The sequence below is a fragment of the Lygodium microphyllum genome, chromosome 14 (genome assembly GCF_053477565.2).
Source record: "Lygodium microphyllum isolate KBCC chromosome 14, Lygodium_microphyllum_v1.1.10, whole genome shotgun sequence".
In the NCBI taxonomy this organism is placed as follows: Eukaryota; Viridiplantae; Streptophyta; class Polypodiopsida; order Schizaeales; family Lygodiaceae; genus Lygodium; species Lygodium microphyllum.
The window spans coordinates 110,662,622-110,683,102 of record NC_141148.1 but is presented as its reverse complement, the minus strand read 5'-3'; the positions used below and the strand labels follow the sequence as shown (position 1 = coordinate 110,683,102).

The 20,481-nt window shown below is 38.7% G+C and overlaps 1 protein-coding gene across 1 annotated transcript in view; it reads right to left on the bottom strand.

Moving 5' to 3' along the window:
- Positions 1 to 16,377: 16,377 nt before the first annotated feature.
- The window catches only part of LOC148025984 (protein neprosin-like), a 4,993-nt gene continuing 889 nt past the window's right edge, over positions 16,378 to 20,481 (bottom strand). The window contains exons 2-7 of the mRNA XM_087692038.1: positions 20,480 to 20,481; positions 19,873 to 20,139; positions 18,219 to 18,386; positions 18,028 to 18,072; positions 17,541 to 17,687; positions 16,378 to 16,813 (exon numbers count right to left, since the gene is read on the bottom strand). The exon at positions 20,480 to 20,481 is cut by the window's right edge and continues 85 nt beyond it. Coding sequence (XP_087548164.1) covers positions 16,439 to 16,813; positions 17,541 to 17,687; positions 18,028 to 18,072; positions 18,219 to 18,386; positions 19,873 to 20,139; positions 20,480 to 20,481 — 1,004 coding nt within the window. The 3' untranslated portion in view covers positions 16,378 to 16,438. The remainder of the gene's footprint in view (positions 16,814 to 17,540; positions 17,688 to 18,027; positions 18,073 to 18,218; positions 18,387 to 19,872; positions 20,140 to 20,479) is intronic.

Here is a 20,481-nt window from a genome sequence, read left to right as displayed (position 1 = left end):
CACCTTATGCTCTTTTCATTCATTCCATTGAACATACCAATGATCAATTTTCATACCTTAGGCTACCTCTAATAACTGCTCAAATAGCCAATTCATTTTCCAATTGCATTTAACTTGACTAGTTGAATTTGAACATGCATGAGTGCTTCCTAATCCATGAAGTTATCGTGATTAATTCAATACTTTTGTGTGGAATCCAAATAGATCAAACCTGGACTTGAGGGGTCAGGGAGATATCCACTTGTATACTCGGAGATGAACCTCCCGCAGTCGCACCTTGTGATCTTTTGGGGGCCATCGTAGGCGTAGATTCGGCTTCTGATTTGCCTTTGTGGTCTACGAATTGTCTTGCCTCGGAATGCAGCCTTCCGTCCTTGGCCTTTTTCCTCGTATACAGAAGATTCCTTTGCGGGATGGCGCTCGCGGCAAAGGGCTTTAGGAGTTCTTTTAGGAAAAACTCGAGTTGGCACGGAATTGATTCCTGGATGACTTGTGGCTTCAAAGTCTTTTTGCGAAAGCCTTTTTCAAAGGGTCTTGTGGAATGTCTCTATGGGCTTCACCTTCTCCTCTTCAAAGTTCCGGGGAGGGGGATTATGGATGGGCCTATGGGGATGCAGTGGGAAGGGGGCTTAAGGAAGCCCCCTCTTAGAAGCTTCTAAAGAAGCTTCTAAGAAGCTTCTAAAGAAGCTTCTAAGAAGCTTCCAGCTTCTACAGGCCACGGGGGGGGGGGGGGGGGGGTCGGGATCCAGGCGGGGGCGGCGGTCCGCGGCAGTCTGGCGGGCCCGTGGCGGTGGCTGGCGGACTTGGCGGGCTGGCGGACTAGGCGGACTGCAGCTCGGCGGCTCCCTCAGCACGGTGACGGCGACCTCCTCCAGCACGGCGTCCTCCTCCAGCTCGTCCAGCACACCCCCCTCACGTCCGCCACCCTTCTACGGCGACTTCTCCTTCAGCACGCGACCTCCTCCTGCAGCACGGCCAGCTCCCTTACACAGCACGGTCGCCCTCCTTTCCTTCTCCCTTGGGAGGGGGGAGTTTTTATAGGCCTTGGGGGGGGGGGTGGGGAAGAGGGCCTCCACACACGTGGAGGACTCCCCCTCATGCAGTCCGACTTCACTCCTCCTTGGCCATTTCCCCCCCACACTCCCTCTCCTCCAGCCATGCATCGGCTGGGGGAAGGGATAACAATTAAAAAAATTTGCCTTGAATTTATCCAATTGCCCCTTCCCAAGCGGTCGTTTCCTTGCGGTTTTTACGGTCCTCAACCCCTGCCTCTAATTTACAATGTGGCGGCCTCGTGAATGGTATGGATTAAGCTACCAATAATACGATGTAGGTGATACCCTTGCACAGGGTTTACACGGCGTGCGGAAAGTTTAATATTTACGGTACGCAGTACGCGGAAATATTACAGGGGGGGGACTTAATAGGGCCTACCCGTGATTTCTACACTTACGTACTTTTTGGAAAAACCCCTCCCCTACACTTACATAATTCTATAAGTTTTCCATAGTGAATCTCCCAAGGGCCATTTTCTTGGACTCATTGGGGACCCAATGCACCCTATAGTCAAGTATCATCACATTACGATAACTCCATGTGATCATGTTGTTGAATTGACTATATTTTTTAGGATATATTGTATATAGATGAGTTTGCGTCATTGAGATAAGGAGGATCCTAGTATGTCAATTGATAGGATTCAACTCTAAAGGAGTACATTGGCAATCTTTTTACTGATATAGAAGTCTTCTAGAAGCAATGCTCACCACCACAAGGGGATAAAAAATCATGAAAATTTTGGCCTTGACCTTTCGAGTATTACATGTAGCAACTAGCTTAGACAAGGTGATGCTAATCAAGTAATCAAAGCTTCTTTACTTGTTTGATAAGTGCATGGTGAAGCAATGTATATGCTCATTATGTTAGGTGAGCTTGCAAAAGTATCAGATAATATTCTCCTAGAGGAAAAGTTAAAGGGAAAGCATGTTATTTTTCAAAGCTTCTTTACTTGTTTGATAAGTGAATGGTGAAGCAATGTATATGCTCATTATGTTAGGTGAGCTTGCAAAAGTATCAGATAATATTCTCCTAGAGGAAAAGTTAAAGGGAAAGCATGTTATTTTTGAAGCAAAAAATGTAATTCTACTTTCTTCTAAAGTTGGCCCCTTCTCTCCCCCTTGAAAAAGCCAAGGGGAATGAATGAGAGTCCTCATTAGCTATTAGCTCTTTGTATTAGTCATTGTTATCAACTATCGTGTGCTTTTTTAAAAAATATAAGACATTTTTCTTCATCTAATAAATATATATTAAATAAATAAATAAATTGTTAGTATAAGTGTGACAATAATGTATGGTATGAAAATGCCGCGTTTGTATACATTTGCACAATGCGATTTAATTTTGTAAACACATGGTACATACATCTATAATCCTATATAGGTGATAATGTAACTCATATCCGTACCTATTGCTACTTCCAATGCATGTGCACTTTTAACATAAATTAGCAGTTACACATTTCATAAGACAAAACATAAAACTTTAATTAAATTAATTGAATTGAGTATACATCACAAGATACTATATATATATATTTTCATTGTTATAGAGTATACAAAATATTACAACTTTTTAAGCTATGATAACAGAGTGCTCATGGCAAGACCTTGTGATATTAGTGTCATAAGTCTATGGAGGAGTTCCTTGGTTTGTTGAAGCTGAATAATGCAGTTCCTATCTTTGATTGCAATATGCTTTGCACACAATATGTATGATTAAGGAATACTTTATATTCATGATAGAAAGATACAACATTGAGGCATATCTCAGGACCACACTCTCATGATGTCACACATGTGAGGATTCACCACTGATCCTAGGGAATTATATGTAGAAGCATAAACCCAAATAGAGCTTGTGTGACTACTACTCCATGTATAAGTACATTTGTAGGCAACCTCATGGTATACATACAAAGACCTTACCCTGACACTCAACCCTATTCAATGGATTAGTATCATCAACAATCTATAATTGGGTTCAAATACACTTATCAAAGGTAGAATACCACAATACTTGAACCCAACATAGGGAAATTTTACATATTCATTACTTCATTGCACAAAGAAAGAGAAATCATTGTGATTAGAGGCATGATTCAAAATAGAAGACTCATTGACTCTAGACATAATGCTTAACTCTTTCACATTTATCTCTTGACTCCTCAACATTTGGTCCATCCACAACACCCAACACATAGCATGCATTGATGGATTCAAATCCACTAGCGCTCCTCATGGATAGAATTATATGGGCCAATGAATGTTCTAGTCCATGACTTCATATCATCACCACCACTAATAGGGGCAGACAACATTCAAAGTTAATTGTGAAAGTTGCCTTCACCATCGAGAGAAGGCTCATCCTAATCTACTACTAAGGGAGATGCAAACCAAGAGGATGAACTATATTAGGAACATGACCAAGAATTAGAACCAAGGAAACTAGGAGAGGGACAAGCCAATTCCAAACCCTTTGATGGCCTCTTGGTAGGCATGTTAAGGGTGGCAATAGGGTTATAATGGGAGCTCATGCTCAACCACCAACACCCACGGACTACTTATTCTTTTAAGCATTTCAAGCGAGCACAAATGGCTATCTCTCACCTAGCCGACTCACCTTCGATCCTACGGAGGTATTGTGAGCTTATCTTGATGCCCAAATAAGTAGCCTTCTCCCTCAAGCAACCCTGTAGCTCCATGATTCTAGATGTGAGCTCAAGCAACCTCAAGCCTTCACCTTCAAGGTCCATCCTCCATAGTCACGTGCAAGAGAAGAGAAGAGAAGAGAAGAGAAGAGAAGAGAAGAAGAGAGGAGATGATGGAGAGCTTGTTCTCCTTGATCCCTCACCCTCACACACTCACACACTCACTCCCTCACACTCTGACACTCCCTCTGTCATCCAAGCACACACAAGCAAGCAAGAAGGAGAGAAGAAGAAGAGATCACATTTGCTACACACCAAAGAATGAGCTTATCATTCATTTTTTGAGTTTATATACAAAACTCTAATCCCTTTTGGGTGGTCATCCCCTTTTTTACATGGCCCAGTTGTGGCCCTAGGCCCTCTTTCCTATTGTCCTCCTATCTTCTTAGCTTGCTTTCTACTACCCGTCTACCCTTATAATTTGCACAATAGGGAGCCTAGTGATCTTTTACAAAAGTTTCAGGGGTGCCTTGCATTTAAAAATGCACTTTTGTCTTTGACTTAGCTTTTGAGGCTTTCCTTGCGCTTTGGGCCGTTTCCCTTCCTACTTCTTCTGTTGTGTTTGATTTCCGTTTAGGCCCCGACTTGCACTTTTTCACTTTTTTCACTTTTTCTTGTGATAAGGTTAACAAGGGTAGATGATTATTCAGATGATGGTGCTGTAGCCATAAGTTAATAAAATTCCATAATGGAGGTTTTGAAACTTAAAGAAGAATAATTTTGCTTTGTCAAACCTTCTACTAGGGATCATTCTATTGAATATACACTAATACCAAACTTTCCTCCAAATGATCCATCCATTAAAATTAGCACATCTACTCATCCTCTAGAGTATAAATCCATAGAAGGTGCTTTATTGACATATTCTTGGACTGAGTAGGTGGCCCCTACAACTACACAAGTTGAGAATGCTTTCAGACATCTCGAGAAGGATCAAAAGAGGGTCAAAATCATCACCTAGTGGCTGCTCCTTCACTTTAGGCTAAAATTGCATGTACTAATGTGCTTTCAACGAATCCTCCTAGGAGAACCACTACTGCTTGATACCTAGATACAACCTTCTTGCCCATCAAGTAGATTGATCTTTCAAGTTTAGGATTGGTTCAGAAAAAGTAGTAGGAAAAGGCACAATAGCATACTACATATGATGGCCACCGATTTTCACTTCTGAGCTAGGATATGCTTTAGTAAATACTTCACTTCAACCTCCATATCAACCAATAATTAGAGGCCATCCACTTCCAAAACTCGAACATGATCTTGAAACTCCATGTTTTGCTACTCCAAGACTCTATAATGTTTCATAAGCACCTCTACTTGTGGGCCACCATAATTGCCACCAATAGGGCAATAAAAAAGATTGGTAAAGAAATCTTGAGCTAGCTAATCACGATTATTGTTGACATGTTAAGCTCTGTATGAGCTAGCATCTACTACATGTATTATAGTGATGTGGTAGGATATTATTCACTTGCATGTTAGAGAATCTACATGAGGATACACTAGTGATTTTACAGTTGTGGACTACACCCACATAGTTTATCCTTGGTTATGGCATATTCATTGTGCCACCTCTTCTTTCCTTATTAGGTTCGCACTTATTGATCATATGTATATACATTATGGTAGTCCCATATTAGTCTCTTATCATGTTGTAGACTTAGTTTTTTTGTGTGGAAGAAGAAGAAAAAAGAAGAATAAGATTCCAATCCTATCTCTCTATGTGCTTAAGTCTCCAATATTTTTGTGTGAGTGCTCTTGGTCTCTTGACCTCTCTCCCCTCTTGTCCATTTTCATGGTATCAAAGCCATCCCATGACTGCATGGAGCTTGATTGAAGGTTGAGGTGAAGGCATTGAAGCATGAGAGTAAGCAAGCAAGCAACGGGTAATAAGGTATTCCATCTTGCTTAATTTACCTTGGGTTATAGCCGTAGGAGGATCCTAAGGTTGGCAAGGTTATAGTCTCTGATTTAGTGAAACTTGGTAGGCTAAAAAAACATCTATATATTCAAATATGCCCTTTAGGGCTTTACCACAACGACTTTGGTATCTGAGGTAATTTTGACCTCTACTTTGGACCTACTAGTGGTCTCAATAGTAGTTTTTGGATACATTGCAGTTTCAATTGCATTAGCTATTTACAAATGCACATGTTATACATTTTGAATCTATAAGGTTTAGGTATTTGATGGGTTGAAGACAGGGTGGGCATCTGTATATAGATTGCAGATTGTGGTTATTATTATGTTGTATATGAAAAAGGCCATGTGTTTAGTTATGGTACAACTGGTATCAACTTGCTTGATGCAGATTGTAGTTTTTTGCAAAAGTGAGCAAGCCCTAAAGGCCTTATCTACAAAATATAGAGTACTCTACTCACACACCAAATCTTAGAGAAATCTAAGATTTTTGCTCTGCCTTGCTTTTGATGCCTCCATATGCACTATCCAAGAGAAAGAGTGGAAGAATGGGAGAGCTTATTACCCATTGCTTTCTTGCTCAAATATTTGCTTCTTCTCATTCAATTTAGCCTTCAAAACCACCCTCCCTTAGTGGTAGTACTCTAATACCATGTCACAAATCACATGGTGGGGGGACTTGCCTAAACTACTGTGCCAAACACACATCATCCACACAAGAGGAAGATCACTCAAGAATACAAGAAGAGAGATGGAGACCAAAATTTTCTAACTAGTTTCTTCTTCTTCTTTCATACATAATATAATGTGCACAAAGTATATATAAGATATAACATAAAGGAAAGTGGCTTACTAAGTCAAACATTATATAACTAAGTATACTAATCGATTGGCCCTATCACTATGCCAACTGTAGGTAGCTGCAACAAACCAAATATAATAAGCAAAAAGTTAGTGGATATGTGAGGATCATAATAATCACTGACATGCTAAGAGTAGACATGTAGGCCCATCTAACTAGGTGGTCCATACTTGCCATCTCAACATTGTTGACACTCTACTCTAACTAATCACACATCCTTCTCTCTAATTAACCATGCATCATTATATTCTCAAAACTCTATTGTAACTAACCATACATAATTGATTTTGGGAATTGCACCTCCTCAAGATCCTTGATGAGAGTCTGTCATCAAGACCTAGAATAGCTACCTAGAGCGTTAACCAATATTTGAGATAAAAATTCTCCATAAAGAAAGGTTTTCTTTTATGGAGGCACAAGAACTAGTGAGGCTCTCAAGTCATAGAGTAATCCTCATAGTCAATCCTAGACTTCAGACAAAATCTCTGTGAGCTCAATATGATGGCATTGAAAGGCCTAATTCTAGATAATAATGGGGTGGAACCCAAGAAGGGATAATGAATATATTTTACAGATGGGTAGATTTGATAAGTTGGGTAGGTTTTCCATAAATAAGAATTAGCTGAACTATTCTAATTGGAAATTAGGACATTTGAGCAACTTATTTAATAAAAAAGAGGTGATAGATTAATAGTCCTCAAGATCATGAAAGTTATTTCCACTCACTAAAAGGGAATAGACAAATAGCAATGGTCATTTCCGACGAAAAACAATGGCGTCGCTATTTGTGTCACAAATTAATGCAGCTCTGAGAAAAAAAAGCGTCGAAATTTCCAGTGCAACATTTTGCTGGCAAAGAGAGAGAGAGAGAGAGAGAGAGAGAGAGAGAGAGAGAGAGAGAGAGAGATCATGGATTTGGGAGGGATAGGGAGAGGAAGAGAGAAAGAGAGAGAGGAGAGTTTCTCAATGCAAGAGGGAGAAAGAGGAGGCATCTCAAGAGGAGATGAAGAATCCATCCTCGGGCCTTTACAATAGGTACAATGCCTCTTCTTGCTTTGTTCTTGTGCTTTCTTCTTTTCTTTGGTTTGTTTTTCTTGAGAATGAGATGCATTGAGAGAGAAAGAGAGGAAAGGAGAGAGGGAGAAGAAGGAAGGAAAAGTAAGAGAGAACAAGAGAGAGAAAAAAGACGAAAGATAACAAAAAAAGAGAGAAAGAGAAAGAGAGAAAGGGAGGGTGAGAGGAGAATGTGTGAGAGAAACAACAAGAGGGTTGAGAGAAACAAAGAGAGAGGCAACAAAGAAAGAGAAAGAGAGAAAGAAAGAGAGGGGGGAGCGAAAAAGAAACAGAGAGTGAAGGGAGAGGTGGATAAAAGGGTGAAGTAAAGAGAAGAAGGAGAGTGGAAAGAAAAGAGAGATCTAGAAAGAGCAGGGAAGAAAAAGAGACAAAAAGAAGGAGAAAAAGAGAGATAGAGAAAGCAACAAAGAGAGAGAGAGAGAGAGAGAGAGAGAATTAGAAAGAACGAAATGATAGAAAGAGAATGGCAGAGGGGGAAGAGAGGCATGAAGAGGGGAGAGTCTTTCAATGTATTGTGTGATGGGTTTTTTATTTTCTATCTTTGATTTTGATTTTAATAAGATGCGTCAAGTGCGAGTGGAGAAGAAACGAGAGAAAGACATAGAGAAAAGAAGGGAGGGAAAGGAAAAGAGAGAAGTGAGAGTGGGGAGGGAAGATGGGGGAGATAAACATTTATAGAAAGAGAGGGGGAGAGAGAAACAAAGAAGGATGAAGGGAGGGAAATAAAAAAAGAAAAAGAGAAAGAGAACAAAAACCTCTTGTTTGTTGTAACGTAAACCAAATAGAAAAGGATGATGGTCGTGATGTCCAAGATTGCGAGGCGTATCTTAATCAGCGTGTCCCGTGTCCTTGCTTTCAATGTAAGCTGGCAATCAGATGAAAGCATTGCTTGTCTATAGAACACGTACGACGCTTTGACTAGTTCTAAATCGGAGATCATTGATCATGCAATCTCATACTTTGAGCGAATGGTAAGAAAAGTGTGTATCAATCATGCCTTACATTCACAAACTAATTGAATATCATATACAAAAACTTAGATATGCCAATAAAATTTATACAGGGAGGTGACATCTCATCCCAAGGAGGAATGCACCTATTGTGGCCAATTAGAAGAGTTCATGGGCATGCGATGGATGGTGTACCTGAGCCAATCCACAAATTGAAAGGAATGACTTAGTCTACACCCTTGATATCAGAGGAGACAATTAGCCTTTCAGACCTTCCTCCAATCTTGGAGCTTGAGATGGAGGCAATGATCGATGCATTGATGCACATGGATGGCGAGTCATCTGATCCTCTAAGAGAGGAAGCGTCCATATCATTATATAATGGGTGTCGAGTATCTCGCTTGAAGATGCTACTTGCACTCTTAAGTGTGCAAGTAAAATATGGGTGGAGCGATGTGAGTTTGATCGAGTTTTTCATGTATATTCTATGTACACTCCATTATAAAAAACACTTGTGCTTTTTAAAGGCGTTTTATGATTTTTTTTCAAGTTACTAAAGTATCATAAATTACCACTTGGAAATACAATGTTTGAGTCTCGTGATGGTACGAGACATGTTTTACGAAATCTTGGCATGGACTACAACAATATCCATGCATATTTCAACAATTGCGTGTTGTTTCGAGGAGACTATGGGACTATGGAGACATGTCCAAAGTGTGGTGCTCATAGGTATTGACAAGACTTGCAAGGGCAAACCATCCCTTAGAAAGTTCTTAGAAACTTTCCACTCATACCGCGTATACATCACATGTTTCGTACATTGGGCATGGTGAGCTTGACAACGTGGCATGCACAGAATAGATCCATAGATGGAGTCCAATGAATATCAGTAGATTCATGTGCATGGAGCCACATTGACTCTACCTTTCTAGGCTTGGCATGAGAGCCAAGGAATCTTTGGCTTGGTCTTGCTATGGATGGTGTGAACCCATTTGGTCTCCGCTGAACTTCTTACAGTGTGTGGCCTATAGTCCTTCTTAACTACAACATTCCACCAAGGCTTTCTACAAAGAAAGGACATTTGATCCTTAGCTTGCTCATTTCTGGGTGCTACAAAGTCAAAAATATGGATATCTATCTCCTTCCATTAGTTGATGAGCTTAAGATTTTGTGGGAGGAGGGGATCACTGTGGAAGATATGAGCAAGCACAATGGTTGACAGTCTGCCAATATACGAGCCATTTTCATGTGAACCGTGCATGACTTTCCAAGATTCAGGGAGTGCTCAAGTAAGTAGGCTTCCACTCTCATTGGTGATATCCAACGTAGCTCGTTCAAGTTTGTGTTAACTAAGCAGGGTGTTGAGATAGGTATGGTTACCTCAGGTTATCATGCATATCCATTGTGTGGGCCACAATTTGACTCTTGATGGTCACAAACCATGAAGAAGATGGTATATCAAGGGCATGCCCCTTTCTTGCTTGAGGGTCATGAACTGAGGGAAGCTTTCTTGGATGACCTCTGGTAGGAATGAATGCCCAAAGCTTGTGCAAGTTGAAAATGGTCCACACACGGAGTCACATCCAAAGGGAACGCAATGGTTCTTGGTTTTCTACAAGTTGCTGTATTGGACCCACTTATAGATCAACCACTTGTTGGATCTCATACATATTTTCAAGAATGTGAGCAATTTATTATGGGATCACATCACAAGAAAGAGAGACACTAGAGGGGCATGAATGGATTTGAAGGAGGTAGGCAAGATGGAGATGCTTTGCGATTATTGATGGTCACTTGTAACTACCTCACGCTCCTTGGGTTCTATCTACTAAAGAACAGCACATTGTGAAACAAATTATCAAGTCTATTTACAACCTGACGGGTATGATGTGTTTCCTCAGATTTACTTTTTCTAAAGACGACCAACTATTAGGGCTAAAATCCCATGATTAGCATAAGATATGTCAGGTTTGTACTGTCCTTGATTGTAAGTGGCCTACATATTTTGCTATTTAGTGTCTAGTCAGTGTTTGTAACACTTCTTCATTTGTAGCAATTTGTACTATTGATCGCGATTGCAAGATACCTCACTGTAGAAATACATGGGGTGATTTACAGGTTGTTAAATTTAGTGCAGTGGATCTCACAGAAGGAGATAAAGACATCCTCTATTGAATCCACAAGGTGGGGAGGGGCGGTCTATGTCTTTGAGAAGTACTTGCCCACCAACATGCTCACGATACAAATCCACCTCTTAGTGCATATTGTAGATGAAGTGGAGATTGCGGGACCCGTCCATACGTGATGGATGTTCTTCTTAGAGCACTTCATGCTTGAAAGGCTTTGTGCAACAACAAGCTCAGTCAAAAGATAGCATGGCTGAAGGTTGACTGGTGTCGGAAGCATTAGTGCATATTTCATAGTGGCTATCAATGGTGGATTCAAACAACAATATACTATGGTCACTAAAGGACGATGATAGAATGATCGGAGATGTGGTGGTTGAAAATGCGATAGAAAAAAGGATGCATGCTACAATGGAGAAGAAAGTGAATCGTTTTTGTATGTTGCATCATGCATCCATGGAAACATGGCTCGCTAGGTATGAGCACGGCAAGAAAGATCAGGAAGAAGCGTGATCAAAATTTTGACACAATATGCGCCATTGACTAATTCGATATCCTAAGGGCATGGAGGAGATGCCGCGGTTTATGTCTATGCGATTATTACCTGGAGCTTTGATTGCAGCTTCTCATGAAGGGGTGGAGATCTCTACTACTGAGGAGTGGAAATTCTCGAGGGGATGTAGTTCGAAGGTGACTGCTTGTTTTATAAGCTATCGTATCTAGATTTTATATATGACAACTAATCTAACCATTTCAATGTATAGTATAAAATCTATAGTGCGATGTGGTCGCATGGGCAACATTTTTGCATTGAGCACATCGACAAAATGCACTCCACAATGGATTGTGGTGTCATGGTAAAGTTCGAACAAGAGAGCCAACGGCGAGCCATGGATCCGAATACATTTATAGATGAGATGGAGGATTTTGGGAACTTTCAAAGTGTTATCTCAATTGATTATTGTAGCTTTTCCATGATCATATTCGATGTACAGTGGTTCAAAGTGGTATTGGAAGGAGCTAGCGCAACCATTCCGTGAGGTCCATCTAGATTTTTGGAAATAGATTCCAAGAAAAGATAGATGGATCTGCGTGACACGTTTGTCTTGTCAGTCCATTGTGAATAGGTGCATGAACTATTTTTTTCAAAATTTTTCATGACATAGAACAATCACAAATGTTGAATCGCTCTTATATGTGATTTTGAACAGGTAAGTTTCTATCATCCAAACCCTCGACAACCTCGATGGTGGTATGTTGTGCGGTCAACTCCTCAGAGTGTGAGAATGTATGATGAAAGTAATGTTTCTAGCATAGATAAGGAGAGTGCAGGTGGAGGAGTTGATATTGTAGAGGGTGGAGGTTGAAGAGGGCTTGGAGCGTGTAGAGGAGGCAGATTCGGGTACGATGATGGAAAGATAGGAGGCCAAGAATTCTTTGAGAATGAAGTGGACTCCTCCTTCTGTGGTGGTGACCTTCTATAGACCTTCTAGTGTACGCGGAGTTGTGCTAGGAGATTGACATGGGACCATAGGCCAGGTCATATTTGCTGCATTCGGCTACTCAAATAGTTGATGAATCACTTTTAAGGGTACTTTATAATATGCATTTTAAGTAGCATCATTTTTTCAAGAGTTATATTATTGTGCTTTACTTAAATCTTTATATTGATTATGCTAACATCATTTTCTATCTGTGCAGATTACCTTTAATGATATTTGGAGAGCAGGATGAGTCAAGGGATGAGCGATGAGGAGTTGTAGGAGATATTCACACGTATGTCTCTAGATAAGATGGCCCATGTCGTGATGTTGCACGTCCACCATAGTGAACCTAAGGGTTCATATGAAGGTATCCGCTTTGAAGAATCAAGGACTAAAGAAAAAGGTCTTAATGTTGATCCTTCACTTTGAACTTTTCCCATGTGACTTGTAATTTGGAAGTTGTCAGTGTAGATGATATGTCTCTTCATATGCAAGATTAGCAGTCTACAAAAGCTAAAAGTTATTCGCTCATGTCATGGACATTTAAGTGGAGTATTGCTACATCCGAAATTTATGAAGATGGTGGAAACTTGCTATGATGTGACCAATGTCCCTCTACCTATTACACATCTTGTTACAGATACAAGATATCCTGAAAGGAGACTACAAAGTGTCAATGCTCTTTCTGCAATACCAGCCATAATAAAATCAGCTCTACAAAAAGTATTTTCAATGTGAGCATCAATATCATGTAAAAACTTGCCACATTGCCACATTGTAAAAAGATATATTCAATTTGGACAAAGCTTATTGGGATTACATATATCTTGAACAATGGCCTCTCTTGGTATCTATTGAGAAGTGAATTACCATTGCAATCTTGCTATTGCACTTTGTGTGATGGAAGAGTGTTTTATACCCATAGATGAAACATCAACATGATGCACATGCTTTACATCCAGAACGTCCGGTCTATAAAAGTGCCTTGCGTTTAGTTCCTTCAAAGAAACTTAAACCTTGATTAAATCTGACCACCCTTAGTGCAACAATCTTGGTTATTAGCTTCTCTTAAAAATAGGCTATTGTATGGTATGTACTTGATTATGATAGCTTTTATGAGGGTGATAAGGCTGAACTTTTGATGCTACTTCTGCAAATGAACGACTGATGGGCACTCTTAGAAGAAGAAGCATAGTCAAGAAAATTGCGTTGTTGGACAAATCGATGTAATATTGGTGGAGGCAACATGAGGAAGATTCATGCTGCAGTATGAGGAACATTGCAGTTGTGGGAATTTCAATAGAGTCTATCTCGAATGCATCAACGCATCAAACCCTTACTATGAGTGCGTCGAGCACTGCTTCCAGCACGTCATTCAAGCTGTGTCGTGGCCTCTCCTACAGCAGCAATACAAAGTCAATTACCTATGGAAGAAGCTAGTGAATTAAAATAATAAGCAACCTTTTGACTTCTTCATCAGCTATTGATCAACGACCAAGTGCCAATCTGGGTTGATGCTCAGAATAAGGAGTAGTGAGTCTTTTATAGAGTTTGAGACTTTGGAGCTGATTGTAATAACGTGGAGAAATCAATATTGGCTGCTACAAAATTGTAATGCTGACTTTATTGAGATTTGACATATTCCAAGTTGGTAAGTCGGCGAATTTCATGACAACCACAGAGATAGTATTGGAGGAGCTTAGGAGGCTGTTGTCTTCTAGAGATGAAAGACATGTTTCTCTTTCTGAAGTGTCTAAATTAGCTACCGTCGATGCTCTAGCCAGAGACACTAACCACACATCCTCAACAACAAGCTCATGCTGATTCCGACACTTTGAATTATCACTCTCGTATGATCACCACGAATTATTATTAATCTTTCTTCACAGACTGCCGACTATAATGCCTTTCTTTCCTTTGAATTCAAGGGACATGCTTAAAGTAAGTTATTTAAAGGTTTCCATGTGGTACAAGCTGAGACTAGAGATTCAACCATGCCCAGGAGCGCATCGTAGATGGGAGAGGACACACCTTAGACGTACCCCAAAGGGTTATGGATATCTCACAGATGACATGACAAGTGCTATGATCATGAATGATGAGGGGAGGAGGGTGATGTCTTGCATTAGAGAGTTGTGCCAACAAGTTTTTCGGTGCAATGTCCTGGACCATTGGAAGAATATACCCAAGGGAAGCAAGGACTATATAGTGGCATCCTTGCACGAGGAGTTGTTGGTACCTACTGCAGCAATAGAGAGGTTTTCCATTGGGTGGATGATGGAGTGTGTACATGCATACATGTCATATAGACGATTGGACACATGGAAGGCACTCAAGAGTGATGCCTTAAAGCCTGAGTGGCTAGGCATAAATGATTGGTGGAGACACAGGGAGGAGACTACAGATTCTCCATGATGTTGGCAACATCAGAGTGGGAGGCAGCAAGGGCATGATTGGAGGCAGGGTCATGCATCATCTAGGGAGTGGCGGCCACAAGACTGATCTGGAGGACTTTGTAAGTTTTTCTTTTGTTCTTCTCGCTTTCTTATTTGCAATATCACTTGTACTAAGAATCATGTTTCTAACAGTTGTATTTTGTTTTCTTTGCAAAACTCCATCACAAACTGCAATTTCACTGACTTGGAGACTCGATATGCAGAGAGACACGGTCTCATTGCACTGATCAATAGACTATATGCAAAAAGCAGCCCAGTAATTCAATCATATTTCTTGTTTGTAGTTACTAATTTTTAAAAAATGCATTATGTATGGTGGTCTGATGTGTAGTTGTTCATTTTCAAGAGTTCGTTCGAAGCTCCTTTGTGTCAGGATTTCTGATGGCGAGGATCTGTAGCTTGCACTTGGATTCATGGAGCGCACACCCTCTTCGTTTTTGGTCCTCTAATCTATGCAGGCAACTTCCATGTACTATTCCTTAGATGTACTTATCATCCTTTGTATCTTGCGATAATTATTGATAGAATTTCATGTTAGTTTTGGCTCTCCTCTCTCTCCATGGTTCCATGTAATATCATGAGTTTTCATCAGCGATCTTGTACTTATTTTGTATATTAGTCTTGTGGGTTCATGTACATTTTGCGCTCATCTTGAAGACCATTGCCACGTACCCAACATGTAATTCATTTGTAGAATATTATACAACACATGGTGCTATATGTGGCAGGGTAGCTTGTTGCCCTGCCACAATTTTTTTCTCTCTGTAACTATCACTATTAGCATTGCTAATTTCCCTCTATGCATCGCTATTGGCATCGCAATATACATCGTAAAAAGCCGCTATATGCATCGCAAAAGCGACAAAAATAGCAACATAAATAGCGATGGTTTTGTAGAGATGCTTATATCGACACTTTTAGAGACGATGTGGCAATTTTTTTGATGAACATTTGCGTTGCTTTGAATGTCAGTATGAGGTCTATATCTTGTAGTGACTTCGATGGACCAATACGATTTCTTCCATGCTTCATGTTAGGCTCGCTCCAAAGAGTGCAACATGAACTGGAACTAAAGTAGCACAGGATGACCAAGATCGGTTTGGTTAAGTCCATGCAACCACTACAAGTAGTTTGGAAGATCAAATAGCCCTCGACTCGTGTGTGTGGTAGTTTTTGGAAGATTGGGTGGTTCTATTGAGCTATTGGAAAACTTGGCATCCAATTGGAATGTTTCTATCACAATTGAAGAGGTTTTCATAAATTAAAACTTATGAAAGAGGAAGTATCCTTGTCACATCAACATGTTAGGATATTGACTACAATAGCAAGAAAGAACTCTATGCTAGAGTTCATAATTTATGTGGCAAATAGTATGTGCTAATGTATATTTTATAATGCAATTCTTCAAATTTACTCCTACATTATTTTTCTACATGATTTACTTAATTTTTTGATATTTTTCAAGTAGTAAAGAAGCTGTATTCTTCTCCATTCTATCTTGAACATTTAATCTTGTTTTCCCTCAACTCTTGATTCAATCTTAGTGTGATGCTTCCTTAGATGAGAAAATTATATTTCATGATCTACTTCATTCATTGTTTATTTAGAAATGGATACATAAATTTTTAGGTACATTATTCATGCATTGTAGTAGATATGCAAACATATATCTAGAACCCCAAGTTTGACACATTGATATTCTATTTTTCTCCAAAAATCACAATATACAAGTACCATTGGAGGTGGTAGTATCAGATATAGATCTAGATTTATCTATTTGTATACATGTAGGTTCAATTAGGGGCAAGCTAGGTTCCTTCCAGGACCTCCAAAGAAAAAGCTCAAACCCCAATCACTAGAGTTACCAAGCTCAAGGTCATAACATGATGTGTTGGTAATGATAGGTATCAAGCCAATTGGAGTTTGATAAGTGAAGTTAGAGTTTACAAATTGTAGGTTTCTTATATAAGCAGACTTATTTACACCTTGCTCAGAGAACATGCCACTGCCCATTTGTGTTGTTGTATGTTGCCCATTATTTTCATTGTTTACTATCTCTCCTCCCCATTGTAAAGTGCTTGCATTATTTTGAAGAAGAGTGTGAATGGACTTTGGCCAATACCCTACATACTCTCCATTTATAGATAACCACCAATTTCCACTTGAGGGTTCCTACATGGCATTGTAAACTTAGTAACCAATAAAGGAGTGTGCCCATACACAAGATGCACACACATTTTGTGAGGCTTTATCTCAACATGTAAAACAATAGTTTTTGTGAGAAAAATATTTTTTCTGGTTTATCTTGGTTGTTTGGTACTCTTTGGTTATTTCCATATGTAAACATATTTGCATGTGTGTGTGTGTGTGTGTGTGTTTGTGTGTGTCTACAATGATGAAGAATTATATCCTATAAACCTACATGATACTACAAGGGGACTACAAGTCAATTACAAGTACTTTATTTATTCAAGCTACATGATGCAATTAAGGGTTATGTAATAGATATTAAATTAGTCAAATTCACCAATCAGTGACAACAACTCATGCCAACCGTAGCATGTCATCAATGTTGAAGGGTAGGTGCATGCAAAACATGCACATGTAAGTAGGAATACATAAGTAGAAGTGAAAAAATTTCTATCATTTCTCATAGTAAACTTAGCCATAGAGAAGGCTAGTTCTAAAAATAAGAATAATCAAATTATATCTAATCAAGGATAATGTAAGTATATGTGATTGTATTGAGTAAAGTATATATGTATGTACATGTATGCATGTGTTTGTGCATAGAAGACTACTTGTGCAAGTTGTGGGCATGCATGCATATAATGTGTGTTCTTATGAGGTGCACACACTATCCACATGTATCCATAATATAAAGAGGGAAGAATCTTACTCTGAAAACTAAGATATTCAACTCTTGTTGTTGACCATCTATAGCTGACACAGGGGATAATGCTCCTCCAAGTACAATTTGATTGCTGGTTTGTACAAAACCTGAGCATTGAAGGTTGTAGCATCCGGTATCATTATATGCATCGCTCTGTAGACATTAAATGGTAGTTTTCTTAGACTAAAGAAAAGTCAATGAAAAACTTGTGAATCATTATTTCTTAGCATGAAAAATATGAATGATATCTAGTGGAAACCAAAAAGAAATGTTTATGAGTCTAAATAGATTAGATGCCAAATATTTAGTACTTACTATTTATTTAGATGGTATTGATTATTTAGGATTCTTCATATGGTTCAATCTCTAGGTAGAATTATTTACAATGAGATTATATACTTTGGTGCGTTTGAATTCACATCCAATAGACGAAGAAAGAAAATAGGAAGATGCCTCTTGGCAAACATATTTTATAAGAAAATGATCCACTTACTGTCCAATATACAAATATTTGTGGGTAATTGTTGCCATACCAAACCTACAATTCATGACAAACGAAAGATTTATTCAAACCATTGTATTAGTCTATGCTCCCTTTACTTGTCAATAAGAGCTAATTGTTATAGTATTACTTTCTAATGTTTTACGCTTCAATATTGGTGATTAAAGAGGATATAAACATACTTGCCAACCCACTTCAATGGTGTTAAGGTTTTCCTCTTGGTATGAGCCTTGAAATAGCCATAATTGCGCTAGACTGAACTCTCCAGTAGAACCTACAAGTGGGCTCCACAAATTGAAAATGCCACTTGCCCCATAGAAGGAATCTCCAACTGCTTGTTCGACCGCATACTTCAAATAAACATATGTTTAGAATAGTTAAAATATGAACCTATTTTGTAAATCTTTCTTAGTGCTTTAATAATATAACCAAGTGTAGCTACATAAGCTATGAACTTTTAGACATATGCACCTCATTTATGTTTCATAACCTTATCATTTACTCAAGCAATAAGTAAGGTTTCTATGCAAACGTTTCCATGAGCACATGACATTAAGGTTTGCTTCAAGATCCTAGTAAAATTTTAGGATTAAGAGCCTTGCACACTCACACAAAACATATTTATCATGGAGAAAAAAGTGAATAGGCTTTGCTTAAATTAAACATATATCTATGGTATGATGGATAAGCATACGTAAATACATACATGTATATTCACATAGCTACATGTCCATACATATGTATGTTCATATCCAAACAAGAATATACATACAATATGCATGCATCCATGCATAGGCACAACAGTATGTTTGTATAATAACATGTCCTCTCATATGGGTCTCATATATATAGACAAATATATGCACGCAGTATCCATATATACACATCTACATATGATAAACATGCATGCATTATTGCATAACTACATATATATGCACACGTGCACTTACAAATACGTGTATGATATATACTTACATGCATATATGTGCACATATATACTATCATAGACCGTATGTATCAATAGATCACAAAGTGTGGAAATTAATCCCCTGTATGTATCAATAGATCACAAAGTGTGGAAATTGTATCATTGTTGATAAACTTACTTGACTTATACAGACATAATGAGTGGCCATATCAACTATGGAGTTTGGGGAGTTTGTGGACTTTCCTTAATGACATAGTTGATGCAATTTGTAGTTGCTCATATTCTTTTGCATCCATGATCCAAGCATGCTCTTCACATATTGGATAGAAAAAGGGTATATTTTATTTATGAAAAAATAATGGATAAGGGATTTTTCAAATAGGCCTTGAACACTTTCACATATATTAATTGCCCCAAGGTACATTTTTTGTGCGTAGACATGAGATGTATCTTTGCATGCATATTTTTGCACCTAAGTATCTATTTATGCATCCATCTATTTATGCATTCATAATTATGAACATATGGTTTTATGTGTGTACATGCATATATACAAATAGTAAAATCTATGTATTCATGTATGTATATGCATGTCTACATCTATATATGCATATTGCCATGCAAGCATGTGTATACATAAATATCCATGCATGATATGTATGTTCATATTTATGAATGCAAGCATGTATGTATCCATGCATGTAAGTTCTCAATAGAATATACAAGTACCTAAGCAAGCATGCAAGGATGTGCTCATAAAATCGTCTTTTGCCGGCAATAATTGAAGGAGTTGGGAGTTGACATCAGTAAGTTTGTGGAAAGGTTGATTATTACATTCCACTAATTTGTAAATATTGTAATAGAAAAGAATGAAACTTTTCTTGCAATTACAAAATCAATTTACTAACCTCATGCCCAGCAATTGCTGGGGGTTCTTGCTTTTTTTCTCCAACTTTGGGGGTGAGGAATTGTTTATACTTTGTTTGCTTATAAAGAGCTTCCCTTTGTAGATGTTCTTTTGTGATGCGTCTCACAGAAATAAATCCTGATGGGCAAGAATCATTGGTGCTATGCCACAATTGTCTTAATGGTTGCACTCCCTTTAATTCTCCACCTTTGTCTTTTGTACTAATTGGGGATGATCTATCTTCCCAAGTGAGAGAAGTAGGGCTCATCTGCATCTCAAAAAATGTGTGTAAGACTTGTATAAACAAAATTTTGCAGCTTGACGTCTAACAATCATGATGTGTAAAGACTCCACCAGCATATTATTTAAATCCAAACAAAATAGTAGACCTAAGTATGGATGGATGTCCCAAAGTGCATGGTTTAATGTTTTCCGAGCACGGATATATCCATGTTGCGAATATACCTTGATAAAAATAAGGTATGTCACTCCCAATTTCTCTACTGTAATTTGAATACCATTTATATTTCCAAAATTAAGATTGGCATTATCAAGTACGTAAACCTATGGCAAAGAAATGTGCATGTATGAAGGATTTTTTATGGCACCT